This window comes from Staurois parvus, unplaced genomic scaffold (genome assembly GCF_062004578.1).
Source record: "Staurois parvus isolate SC_StPar_1 unplaced genomic scaffold, SC_StPar_1.0 ptg001302l, whole genome shotgun sequence".
Lineage (NCBI taxonomy): Eukaryota > Metazoa > Chordata > Amphibia > Anura > Ranidae > Staurois > Staurois parvus.
The window spans coordinates 5,732,428-5,745,829 of NW_028319098.1; the positions used below are offsets into that span (position 1 = coordinate 5,732,428).

General features: G+C 40.9%; 1 protein-coding gene across 1 annotated transcript in view; it reads right to left on the reverse strand.

The window, feature by feature from the left end:
- LOC149437173 (uncharacterized) overlaps positions 1-13,402 on the reverse strand; it is a 510,919-nt gene that overhangs the window by 45,583 nt on the left and 451,934 nt on the right. Inside the window, exon 23 of the mRNA XM_089661020.1 lies at positions 11,374-11,435. Coding sequence (XP_089517146.1) covers positions 11,374-11,435 — 62 coding nt within the window. The remainder of the gene's footprint in view (positions 1-11,373; positions 11,436-13,402) is intronic.

Consider the following 13,402-nt stretch of genomic DNA (forward strand, 5'->3'; position numbering starts at 1 on the left):
GGGTGGTAGGAGCAGTGGCAGCTCCACCAGCAGCGGCTGCCTCAGTCTGCAGTCGATGATGAGTAGCTTTCTTCACCAGCGCAGTGAGGAAACTACTAACCAGCCGCAGCAGCAGCAGCAGCATCAGGTGGACCTGGAGCAGGACCTCAAACAACAGGCTTAGGCCTACTTGGACAGCACCCTGCCAACCGAGGTAGACAATCCCCTTGACTACTGGGCAACGAAACTTGACCTTTGGCCCCAACTAGCTGAATTTGCCCTTGAAAGGCTGTCATGCCCGGCCAGTAGCGTGGCATCGGAGCGCGTGTTTAGTGCGGCAGGAGGTATTGCAACTCCGCGGAGGACACGACTGTCCACCCAAAGTGTGGAGAGACTCACGTTTGTGAAAATGAATCAGGCGTGGATTAGTCTGGATTTCAAACCACCAGTTCCTGACACAACTGACTAAATCCGCCATGAATCATGCCCCAAACATGTGCCACTTTCAGGTCTCCTCACACTGCTGGTGTGTTCCATTTTTTGTCATAGGGTGCTGGCAGATTACGGGCCTCCCATAGCTGCTGCCAGGCCCCTAATCTGCCATGGGCCCCTATACCGCCTCCTCATGCTGCTGCCAAGTCCAGAGTCTCTCATGGGTCCCTGTACGGCCTCCCATTGCTGCTGCCTCCATCGCCACACTCTGCCATGTGCCACTTTCAGGTCTCCTCACACTGCTGGTGTGTTCCATTTTTTGTCATAGGGTGCTGGCAGATTACGGGCCTCCCATAGCTGCTGCCAGGCCCCTAATCTGCCATGGGCCCCTATACCGCCTCCTCATGCTGCTGCCAGGTCCAGAGTCTCTCATGGGTCCCTGTACGGCCTCCCATTGCTGCTGTCTCCATCGCCACACTCTGCCATGTGCCACTTTCAGGTCTCCTCACACTGCTGGTGGGTTCCATTTTTTGTCATAGGGTGCTGGCAGATTACGGGCCTCCCATAGCTGCTGCCAGGCCCGTAATCTGCCATGGGCCCCCGTACCGACTCCTCATGCTGCTGCCAGGCCCGTAATCTGTCATGGGCCACTGTTGTCGCTTGTTGGCATATTCCGCTCGTTCAGATGCTCCTTCTCCTGCTACTCCTCTTCACGGATTCCGTCAGCAGTCTTTCTTGGAATCCGTTTCCAAGAGACAACAGTTTGCGAGCACGCACCCGACGGTGCAGAAGCTGAACGTCCTCCTGTCCAAGTTGCTGCTGCCAGGCTCGTAATCTGTCATGCGCCCCTGTACCGCCTCCTCATGCTGCTGCCAGGTCCAGAGTGTGTCATGGGCCCCCGTACCGACTCCTCATGCTGCTGCCAGGCCCGTAATCTGTCATGGGCCCCTGTACCGCCTCCCCATGCTGCTGCCAGGTCCAGAGTGTGTCATGGGTCCCTGTACGGCCTCCCATTGCTGCTGCCAGGCCCGTAATCTGCCATGGGCCCCTGTACCGACTCCTCATGCTGCTGCCAGGCCCGTAATCTGTCATGGGCCCCTGTACCGCCTCCTCATGCTGCTGCCAGGTCCAGAGTGTGTCATGGGTCCCTGTACGGCCTCCCATTGCTGCTGTCTCTATCGCCACACTCTGCCATGTGCCACTTTCAGGTCTCCTCACACTGCTGGTGGTTTCCATTTTTGTCATAGGGTGCTGTATGGCCTCCCATTGCTGCTGCCTCCACCGCCACACTGTGGCTCCACACTCTGGTTTTGGCCCCGTGACTGCCCAAATGAGTGAAGTGTGCGGTGATTCTAAGATCGACGGCACTCATCTGCATGTCATACTGACTGACAGTATTATTTCTCTTCCCCAGCAGACTCCAAGGGCATTTAAATTAAAGGTACAGTGTTCTGCACTAATATTAAGTCTCTCTGAAGCCTAGAAACACCCTTTTTTAAGTTAAATTCACAGCGAATTTATTCGACTCGAATCGAATATTGTCCACGAATTCGCCGAATCAGTCGAATCGAATTTTTCATTTCTTCGCTCATCTCTAGTGACAACAATTAATCACAGCTTGGTGTGATCTCTCTTACAGCCAGCTTGATTACTACAACCAGAATGCAGAGGAAGGTCAGATATAATGTGAAGTATTACATATGACCATGTGAGTTATCTGTATGAACACCAGAGGATTCTGAACCTTTAGACAGACATACTGCATCTCATAATTGGTAATTCTGTCCAGTGCCTTTGTCTCTCTGCTCTGCATACCATGATGCATAATGAAACAACATTTATGTCTTGTTTTATCTTTCCTGGAGAAATATTTTATGAATAAATACATATTAAAGAGACATCTTATCAACAATAACATTCATCTTTTAATGTCCTGTACAAGCAAACAATCAGTAAGTGCCATCTGACTCTGGCCTATCGTCACGTCATAGTGAAGGATTAAATGTGTAAACTACCCCATGCTGAAGGGCAATGGAGAAAATGGTTAGTAAGAAGCATATGAGAAAAAGTATATTATTATTTACACAACACACACTTTGTTTTCACTTTATATAATCAAGTGCATCCAAATGCAGTACAGTTGACACCACACAAACCAGATGGAACAGTGAAGCAATTGCAGCACATACTCTTAGCATCAGTATATCCAGAAGTGATTTTTTTATTCATAGGTGGAGCCTGGGGAGTTCAGTCACCCCTGGCATCTTACATGTCTTGGATATTACAAATGCAAGAGTGAATTCTCCTTGCCATAATTCTCGACCCACCTTCACATATTACAGGTACCCCGTTGTATTTTTCATAATATAATATTATAATATTAATTAAAAAAAAGAAAAAAATAGGTTACATGCTGCCCCAGATTTGGGAATGTTGCAAGGGTTTCAATAGAGCAAGTTGTGGGGAGGCACAGTAAAAAAAAAAAAAAAGTGACAGAAAAAATTATTTTTAAGGGGTAAGTTAGTCTTTTCACAAAATATGAAAACGTGAATGTCAAGAACCAGCAGCAGGGATGGCTAGATCTGTGTAGCTACAATCAGGAAACTGGGACCAGACTGTATATGCTTTAAGCAAGATTTATTTACAGTGAAACAAAAACATCCAGACACCAGCACACCGCAAACAAAGATATAAGTGAACCAAAACTCAGTGACAAAATACCTAACTAACCTACCGAACAAACAGAGAGCCTAACAACTATTTACAAAATTGGGAAGAAAGAAAAGCAAGATAAACTGGAGGTGCAGGTAGCAGATGGGAAGGGGGGTGTGAAACTGGGAAAAGAAACAAGAGAGAGAAATTATAAGGCATCAAGGAACAGGTATGGGGTACAGGGTAGGAGCAAGATCAGGATGAATGGTAACAGGATCTGGCAGCAGCAAAACACTGGAACAAAATATATTAATAAGGGAGGACCTATTACTCTCCCAGCAGCCAGCATCAAGTGGAAAATGACTACTGGCGTCTGTTGGTTGCTGGGAGACACCCACTGGTGGACATTGGAATTACAATCCACCACTCAGTGAATTAACTCCAAATATCCTGGCCACCCCTCAGTGCCATCAGCAAGGGATCCAGGTTCTGACAGTGAATTAACATCAAATATCCTGGCCACCCCTCAGTACACTACTGCACATAGCAGCCATGATGCCTCATGCTGCCAGTGTATTGGTCGGTTGTAAGCATTACGATACTCACTCCAGTGATGTGTTTCGCAATGTATGGACTGCTACACTGGCAGCATGAGGCTTCATGGCCACTATGTGCAGCAGAATGGCCAGGATAGTTGGAATCAGTTCAGCTCTTACTTTTTTACAAAGAGGTGAACTTACCCTTTAAGGTCTTCATAAAAATACAATTTTTATTTTGTGTTGTCACAAAATAGCAATCCAATTTACGTAGCTTTACAAAGGCCAAAAATCAAAGTGTCCAGTGGTTTGTGTTTGCCAGGGCGGGTTGGGATGGCACCTGTCAAATATTGCATTTGGTGCATATGATACCGCCATGGCCCCACGTCTTATCTGGTCTACAACATTGAGAAAAATTGTCTTTACTGACACAGCCATCTACAATAGACACCAACTGCCTCTAAAACATGCTTACTAATATAGAATATGCAGGTGCACAGCTTTACCCAAATGCATTGCCACCCTAGGTTACTACAGGAGTATGATGGCTGTGTTGTTGTGCTGAGGTTCTCAGTTCCTGCCAAGGATGTCTTGTAGTTGATATAGCTCTGGAGTACCCAAGAGATAAATAAAACTACAAATATCAGTTGTGGATGGATTGACACTGAATGTCATAATTTTCTTTCTTCTCAGCATGCAAGAAAAACATGCATTGTCAGGGAATACTGAGACTCAAGGTTGGAAATCGCCAACCCCACAAATGAAGTGCAGACACCTACCTTCATAAAGCTTGTCAGGAGTCTTGGCAACCCTTAAACTTGGGGCTCTGTTATATGGAAATTTTAAATTTTACTAAACAAAAAAAAAAAAGATAATGGCCGGATTTCCCTTTTCACTATCCACAACTGCCTACTGAACATGAGGAGACCATGACTTTAAAACGCACATTGAGAATTGTGGGAGCAGGCAGATCAGCCTTGATTCGCTAATAAAATTTGATATTTGTATATTAGTATGCCCTGGACTTTGGGGCTACCAGTGTCCTTAACCCCTTCATGATCGAGGGGTAAAATAAACAGAATATTGATAAATGCAGCACTAATTAGTAACAAAATTATTATTTTTTAAAGTATGTAAATGGTTTCTGCTTGACTGTGTGCATAACAACAGCAGCACCATTTTCGCAGAGCATTTTATACAAGCTTGCCTGTTACCAGCGGGTGCCCCTTCAAGCACTGCAATACTTCATTTGTCAACAAACACAGTGTGTGCCCAAAATGTGCCTATAGACAATTTACTTTGGAAATATGGCTCTCTCTTATTGAGAACTGGATCCACAGCTTGTGTGTGTCACAGTTTTGCTATTCCCAGAAACATTATTAAACTATCAATCACAGAAAGGGACAATGATAGATATATCAGAAGCACTCCACAGGGAGGAAACATTCAGCAGACCGTCTGCTGCTAAATTACAACTCCCAGCATCTTACAATATTCTTTGTATGCCATCAGAATCCCACAGAATTATTAACAGCACCCAACGCCTAATACAAATACTGAACAATTATATCTAAACACTACATGTAAATGATTAATAGGGCACCTACTATTAACATCTATATTTTTCATGAGTAGATCCAACTAGCTGTACCTCATTGGGATTTACCTTTGCAAAAAAAAAGTTCCATTTGGTGTTACCTAGATTTCTAAATAAAGGGCTCCCAAAATGTGGTCTGAACATCATCTTGTAAAACATTTTTATACACCTATCTTTAATAAACAAACAGTTTCATTAATTAAGATCCTTGCTGGGAAAAGTATGTGCACTACTTGGATAATGATGTCTTGCAAAGTTGGTTTTTGGACTTAAGTATTCCAACCAGTGGGAAAAGATTCTGCTTTGAAGGTGCCATACCCTATAAAAGGTCTGCTTTGAAGGTGCCATACCCTATAAAAGGAAGACAGATTTGGTTACTACTAGAGTCTGCTCTTCTCTAGAAAGGTTTGGTCATACAAGCCATGCTCTGGGCAAAGGAAATAATCAGAATACTTTGGAAGAAGAACTGTAACTGGAAAAGATTTCTAAAGACTTCAAGTCTTTACAAAAGGTTGATTTACTAAAGGCATGTAAGCTGCTCACTTTGCAAGGGAACAGTATTTTTGCTTGCATGTGGTTGAATGATGGGTATCAGGAGAGCTTCACCTTTTTCATGACACTCTGGGGATAATTCTCTTGCACTTTGTTAACTTTCATGCAAAGTAAGCAGCCTTTTTCCATTAGAAACTAACACTATAGAGTTCAGTTCACTAAGTTACAGCATGTTGTTTGTCTTAATAGTTTTAGCAATATGATCACAACTTTAGGCTGTCATTATTTGCATTCACTTTGCTAAACAATAATCAGTATAACTTACAAAACTGAATTCAAAGTCTACAACTGGAGGAAATACAGCACTGATGCTGAAGGACATGTCTCCACTGTAAGAAACCACTGAGCAAACATGGTATCTAAAATACATTGCTGCAGGTTTAAATTTTGCAAAAGTCCACCAGAATGTTTTATAAAGCTTCTAGGACAATGTTCTGTTTAAAGATAACACAAAAGTTAAAGTTTTTGGTAAATAAAATGCAATGCTATATTTGGAGGAAAAAACATTGTATACCAAAATACCCATGCCTTGGCCATGAAGGATTGTAGAAAAAACATCATGGCTTGGGATTTGTTGCTGTTTTAGAACCCAGACAACTTGTTATCATGGAATGAAAGCAAAGTGAAAATTGTATAAAGTATTTTTACATAGGAATGTCAGGGTAGCAGTTCATTCTAAAATATATATCTCTAGTATATAACCCAAAGTCTTGAACAGAGTGGGGAAGGGTTAGGAACTGTTTATGGCCGTCTGTGGAAATTGTCACAACCAGACAGGGTGTGCTCATTAGGCAGGTGACTCTCAGTCCTCCTGACCCCTTCAAATCCCCTGCTCTGTTTGTATTGCTGTCTGTGACCCTGCTGCATACATAAGGGGACAGAAAGTGATGCTAAATCCCATATTTTAACAGTTGTCACCAATATAGGACCCCACCCAATGGGACACAGGCAGAAAAAAATTTGAATTCTTCCTACAAGTCAAAGATACAGGAAACGTTTGGATGTAGTAATTTCATATAAAGGAGGTTTTACCAGCTACTACATACCAGGATACTTTTTCCAGCAGTGCATATTTACCAATGAGGGTAATTTATCAAAACTGGAGCAGTTGTGCATGGCAACCAATCAGCTTCTCTTATTTTCCAAGCCTAATGTGTTCAACAAAGAGAAAATGCAGGATTGTTTGTGTTTTTTTAGTCTTCACAGATTGTGTTGGTCTATTAGTTGTGACTTAGAAGATCAGACCACATTTTTGAGCCATTTACACAGAAATCCAGGTAAATAAAAAAAAAGTTAAATACAGTACATTATAAACAAGACAAGCAATGGTATGTTTATATGTAAATATGCACATAAAATAGGAAAGTGCCTGCAATGATAAAAATGTGAATAATTTTCCCCAATGTGCCTGTATGTTTAGTTTTTAAGAGACAATAGTTTCTATTCACCTCCCTTGAGATCAGCCCAGGTCTTAGAGTATCAGACTGAAAGTCTTAACAACTGTACTTTCTTCCCCACTGCCATCAGATTCATCTTTTTATATTTCAGCTGTCATTTACCAGATCATGTAGAAATTAGGCTTCTTGTGCAAATTCAGATTAATATATAAAAAATTGTTAAAAAAAAAAAAAAAAAAAAAGGTGAGGAATAGGCTCCTTCAAGATGTGACTAGTTTTTCTTTCAAGAGCATAGATGCTGCCAAGGTGTTGTTGTGTATGGAAGGCGGTATAGGTACCTAGAGGTGACAGAGCTGATAATTTTGATATTTTCTTTTCAGCTATATCCAGCTTTGATTTCTAGCTTCTTACAAATACATTTTCTGCTGATTATGACTTAGTGAGAATTAAGATCCCGCCTTCTAAACAAAAGAAAATGGTAGTATCGGAGAGGAATTGAGTGTTTTTCCCTGGGAACTACAACTTTTTGTAAAGAAGTTTAGGTAAATTGAGATACCACAGACTGAAGGAAAGAGAGAGCAAAAGATTGAAAAGCTAATGGATAAAGAAGCTGTACACTATGATTAACACCATAATGATTAACAGGGGGAAAGTGTTCGTTGAGCTTCTGTGGGTGAGGGCAGCAAAAATTAGATTCCTCGTGAAAGGAGGAAGGTTGTATTCTGGAAGCACCCCAAAGTATAACCATTGCTTCTTGAAACATGAGGTGGTTAGTCCTCCTTATATGAATTCCCCTTGGGAGTCTTCCTAGGAAGTTGCACCTATGCATGTGCAGCAGTGTCCTTGGGCAGAACACACAAGCCTAATCATATCCCCCACATGGCCAAGGGCCATGAATGAAGGAAAATTATGAGTTTTGTCAAAAGAACTTAATTCTTGAAAATGGTCAACAGGAGCATTATTTTTCCACTGGCCTTCATCTCCATTGGAAGTATTCTCTCTTGGCAGTAATAGCTTGGTAGACATTAACAAAATACTTAGCATTGTCAATTGCAAGGATTTACTTTGCTTTTTGGGTAAAAAATGCACAATGTGCATGTGCGCATTTCTTCTGTTTATATTTGTGTGTAAAGAGGCTACTCGACTCTCTAAGAAGTCACAAACGGCATAAGCAACTTAATTATATTAACTTTGCGAAACTATCTGCATAGTAAATTTATTGCAACTAGTATAATATATATCAACTAACAAAAATAACTTTGCATTTCAGTTGTTTCAATTTTGCATCAAATACTTTTGTGTTTATTTTATGGTGGGCCTACCCACCCCAGCCTCAAAAGAGGAGCGGTCAAATGAAGGTGGACAAATACTTTAAAATCAGTAATGTGGTAATAATGTATCTAACTCTGTGCCATGTAATGAGTTCTAGAGGAGACATCTCAGTTCTATTGATTGATGTGTATTCCGTGTATCCATGTTTAACTCAACCGTGTTCTAATCAGAGCTGCAACATTTCAGCAGCATCTTCTACAGCATACCTGCTGTGCTTTCTCTCACTCCTCTCACAGAATGTATTTCACAATCCTTTAAGAATAGCCCTGGATAAACATGGCTCCCATCCGCACATTCAGCACTGAGCCGAAGCAAATTTGTCATACAAAGCTGAATCCGTTTCCGCTTCAAGTAACAAACCTACCATTTCCTCTTATCATTGGGCATCTAGGTATGTGCTTATTTCTTCTGAGAACATGCTGTGCCGCTATAGCATACTCAGTTGTGACTCCAGTATATTAATGAAATTGTAATGGAAAAAGGAAATTGCATACAACTGGTAATATTGCCACAACCTATACATCATTTTTGTTATGTTTTGTCACAGAATCTTAAATTTTTTTCCCCTATCTTAACTTCCACAAACACAAATGACGGATTTCTCTCCATATTCTCAGCAATGACATTTGCCGTAAATTTAATTTATAATAGTGTACCAAGTATCCAGTGCAGCACTGTCATTGAGATTATTGAAATGATAGTTCTGCGAGATGATCTATCAGTCCAAACGGCAGGACTTGGACCAATCTCGTCTATATTAAAATTACCTGCGCTGTAAGAAAGCTATAACTCTTCCTCTTTCTCTTACAAGTTTGCTTTCTGTTTTGAGTTTTTGTAAATAATTGCATTCTGTTGATCAGAAACAAATTCTAATGTACTCCACTCGCCCTGCCATTGATCACTGGAAGCACTAATATTGGAACAGAAAATATGTTTATGTTTCAAACTAACTGACATCTTTATAATAAAATCCCATACTCTCAGCCTGGCGTGCTTTAATATGAAGATCACAATTTACTAAAGTGCAGTTTTCATGGGATGTGAAAATCCTGCAATTAAATTGTATTAAATTTGCAATTCTCAAAAGCTCAATTTTATCTAGATTTATGCTTAGTTCACAACTTTGATGTGATTTATCAGAAATGAATGAATATTCGGCGTTTTGTCAGATTTACTGGTTTCGTTTAAGAGTTCCTGCAGTGAGCGGGATACATTGCTGAGAATAAGAACATGCTTAATTGCAATATGTCAGTAGAATCCTCACTGGCTGCATTAGTTTTAACATACAGCACTTTTATCAGAAACTACAGTATACTCATTGCAATAGTAAAAGTAATGATTTGTATGCAGGCATTTATAAATATTACATTTACCTGGAAAGAACATAAAAAGCAACACTGGGTTGATATAAGCACATGCCTTTTACTTTAAGAAGTTCAAGACCCTATCACTAAAATCTCAAATAAGCTTATACATGATATTGCAAATATAAAAATTATTTTCATTTTAAAATTCCACCTGTTGATCCTGCCAAGAAGGTTCTGGTTTAAACAATTCCTGTTGTGGATGACAACTGTCACCCTTTCACAGGCCCTGATGAAAACCACAAGCAGACGTGCTGACACACACAGTGCGTGGGATTGGTGTATCAGAAAGGCAATTGCTTATGATTCACAGAACTTTAGCAAACTAAATTACAAGTTAAGTGCATTTGTCATCTACGTGTAATCCACAGCCATTCTGAAGTAGCAATGGAAATACTGACATTGAAATAGTTGGTACATGCAAAGACATAGGTGTGTTCAACTGCCTCCTTGTAATAATGTCTGGGCATGGTTAAAGTGGTTCTAATGGGAAAACATTTTTTACCTTAATGCATTCCCTGCACTAAGGTAACAAAAAGTCTCAGTATTTGCATTGTTTCTGTCAATCACATCAAACGATCAGAGAACGGGGGATGGAGGTGAGCAATGGTGTGTGTGTCTATAGACACACAGAGCAGTACTTGGGAGTGCACCTGCATGTTTGCCACCATAGGAAGAGGAGGAGCCTACAATGCCGACGGAGAGGAGCCTACAGTGGCAGGGGCAGAAGAGGAGGATCGGGCCGCTCTGTGCAATAACATTGTACAGGGCAGGTAAATATAAACGTGTATTATTGAATTAAAAAAAGGTTTACAACCCCCTTAAATATTGCTTATGCCACAAGAATTCCCCTTTAGTTTGGGGGAAGTGGCTTACCTGTTCTCCACAATAAGGAAAAGGAGACAAGATGAGTTTAACTGTAGGCAGCTATGAAGAGACAAATGCAGATGCAGCTCCAGCATATCTTTTACATGGTCTTTTTGCCTGTGGAGTGGGAAAGACTGCCCCATCACATGACCACTGTAACCACTGCGATTCTATATGACAGCTCAGTCACTGATCGCACTCTCAGCACAGAAACCTCAGCCATCTATGGAAGCATGAGTGTCCTATGTGGGCATAAAAGTCCACCCTTTCTGCTGCAGCACATATGTGTTACGTGGGAGGCATGAGGTTAGCCGTAAAGAGTGGATATACATACATTTACAAAACAAATATTTAGCATCAGTTTGAGAGAATTGCAATCTTTGGGCGTTTTATCATTTCTACCAATTACAAATAAATGGCTTTACTAATTTTTATTTGACCATTCCAGTATTAGATGAGTGTCAGCAGGGCCTATGATATGACAGACAATGATTTATTTGCTGCACATTAAATAATTTACAGTGTTTCCCCACCAGGTTTGTCTATCTCATACAGAGAAATAACAGCAGATGGCATTAGCATATTTGCCTACAAAAGGCTATGCTCCAGGTTGTTTTCATAGTATGAAACTGAATGTTGATGAAGTACAAGTATGCAAGACTTACTCCTGTGTCTCCAGCTGTCTTCCAAGTTGCATATTCAGTTCTTGCTGTTCCACACAATTTTCCTTTAAAAACAAATAGGATCAAACAGCTTAATCATAACACTTAACACTAGTATGTAAAATAGTTAATTTTAAGGCTACTTTCACATTGATCCACCACAAAAACACAGCAAAGACGCACAGGTGCTGAGTGTTTTTTAAGGACATGTGACTTGAAAACTGCACCAAAAACACTTCTCAGAGGCGTTTTTCAGGCACTTTTCAGGCGCTTTCCATTGATTTCAATGGGAAGAGGCATTTTTGGGGTGTTTTTTTTTTTTAACTGAACAAACATGCTCCAAAGATGCTGCAAGCAGGAGTTTTTGCACCACAACAGAAGCGCAACGCCCCAGTGTGAAAACATACATAGACAAACATAGGGAAGCATTTTTTTTTTAGATTTTCAGCTGCTTTTTTAAATGCAAAAATGCTTCAAAAACTCCTCAGTGTGAAAGTAGCCTTTGTTGTAGGTTGCAGGTAAAGTGGTTGTAAACCTCAGACATGAAATATGAACAAAGCAAAGCTCTCTATAATGTGTACTTGTCTCAGTTAAGAGCACTGATGTCTGGTACACACAGTTCAACAGAAACTGGCCAACATTCGGCCCATGTGTACAGCAGCCTGTCCAGCAGAAGCTGCCTGAACATCTGGCTTTTGTAGAACAGGTATGCCAAAAAAAACATCTGGCAATCGGCATTTGGCAAAAAATATTATAGTGTGTATCAGGCATAAGTGTCATTTCTGTCTGCTGCTTCGTTCCTCTGATATCAGTATGAGTCACTTCTATCATGTTTTCCTGATATTAACAGATAAAAAGGTGACAGGGAAGGGATCTACAGCACATAGCCTGTGATTGACAGCCTCAGCTCTGTTCCTGTGTGAAGAGGGGTGTATCCCTTCCCAACAAGGAGCTCTCAGAGCTCACCTCACTGAGCTCTGCAGTGTGTAATTTCATCTTTCTGACAGCTCGGGCAATCTTTATAAATTCTGGACTTTGAACAGATGTAGACAAGAGATGATTGCAGATAAACAGGTAAACATTTTGTAGAAGCATTTTCATCTCTGTGTATCACCTGAGGCCAGTCACATCACTGGGTTTGTGTAAGGGTTTACAACCATTTTAAGATGTTCTGCAGTGATGGAGCATCTGGTGGAAGGAACCACTTAGCAAGGGAAATGCTATGTTCTGGAAGCCAACATGTTTCAGGAATCATGCACTCACTTCATCAGCCCTCGTCAGTGTTCTATGTCAGAATAACTGCAGTAGGTGTGTTTGCGTAAGGTGGATAATCTGTCTACCTGTCTAAGAGAAGCAATCACCTCGTGGAGAGTGGAGACATTCTAGTACCAAACAATCATGGACATTGCCAGACAATTTCTTTCAAACATGTAAATGGACTACAATTCATTCTAATCTACTGCAGCAGTTAAATGCACTGAATTGATCAAAACGGACTACCTAAAAACAATTACAAGTGTTCAGCAATATTTACTTTACTGTCGTCAAAATATCTACTTTAGAGACTCTGGCAGTTCCTTTGGTCCTGCCAGCAGCCAGTTTCCATATTCACCATCCTAATCACCACCCTGGAATAGTGGGTCCTGTGCCAGTGTTGCTTTTTCTATAAGCTTCATGTGGCATTCAATGAAACGATCAATTGTAAATATATAGAAGTTATTATTGGAAAAGAAACTCCAATTAATTTCTGGTGTTTGAACAATCATGATCAGTGAGGTTTTTCCCATACTAATCTCTTTGGAATAATGGTAACAAAGGAGCTGTTGAACTGGAATTGCTGGCCTAATAACACACAGGTAAAATGTGAACACTAAGAGTGTTAAGTGAGAGGTCAGAGGGATAAAAAGCAGAATCTTGCATTAAGTGTACTGATCATCTTTTATACGTGAAGAAATTCAAGAGAGAGATAGGTCAACATATAGGACATTTTTATGACTTGAATCTGCCCCCATTTTACATTGATGCCACAGGC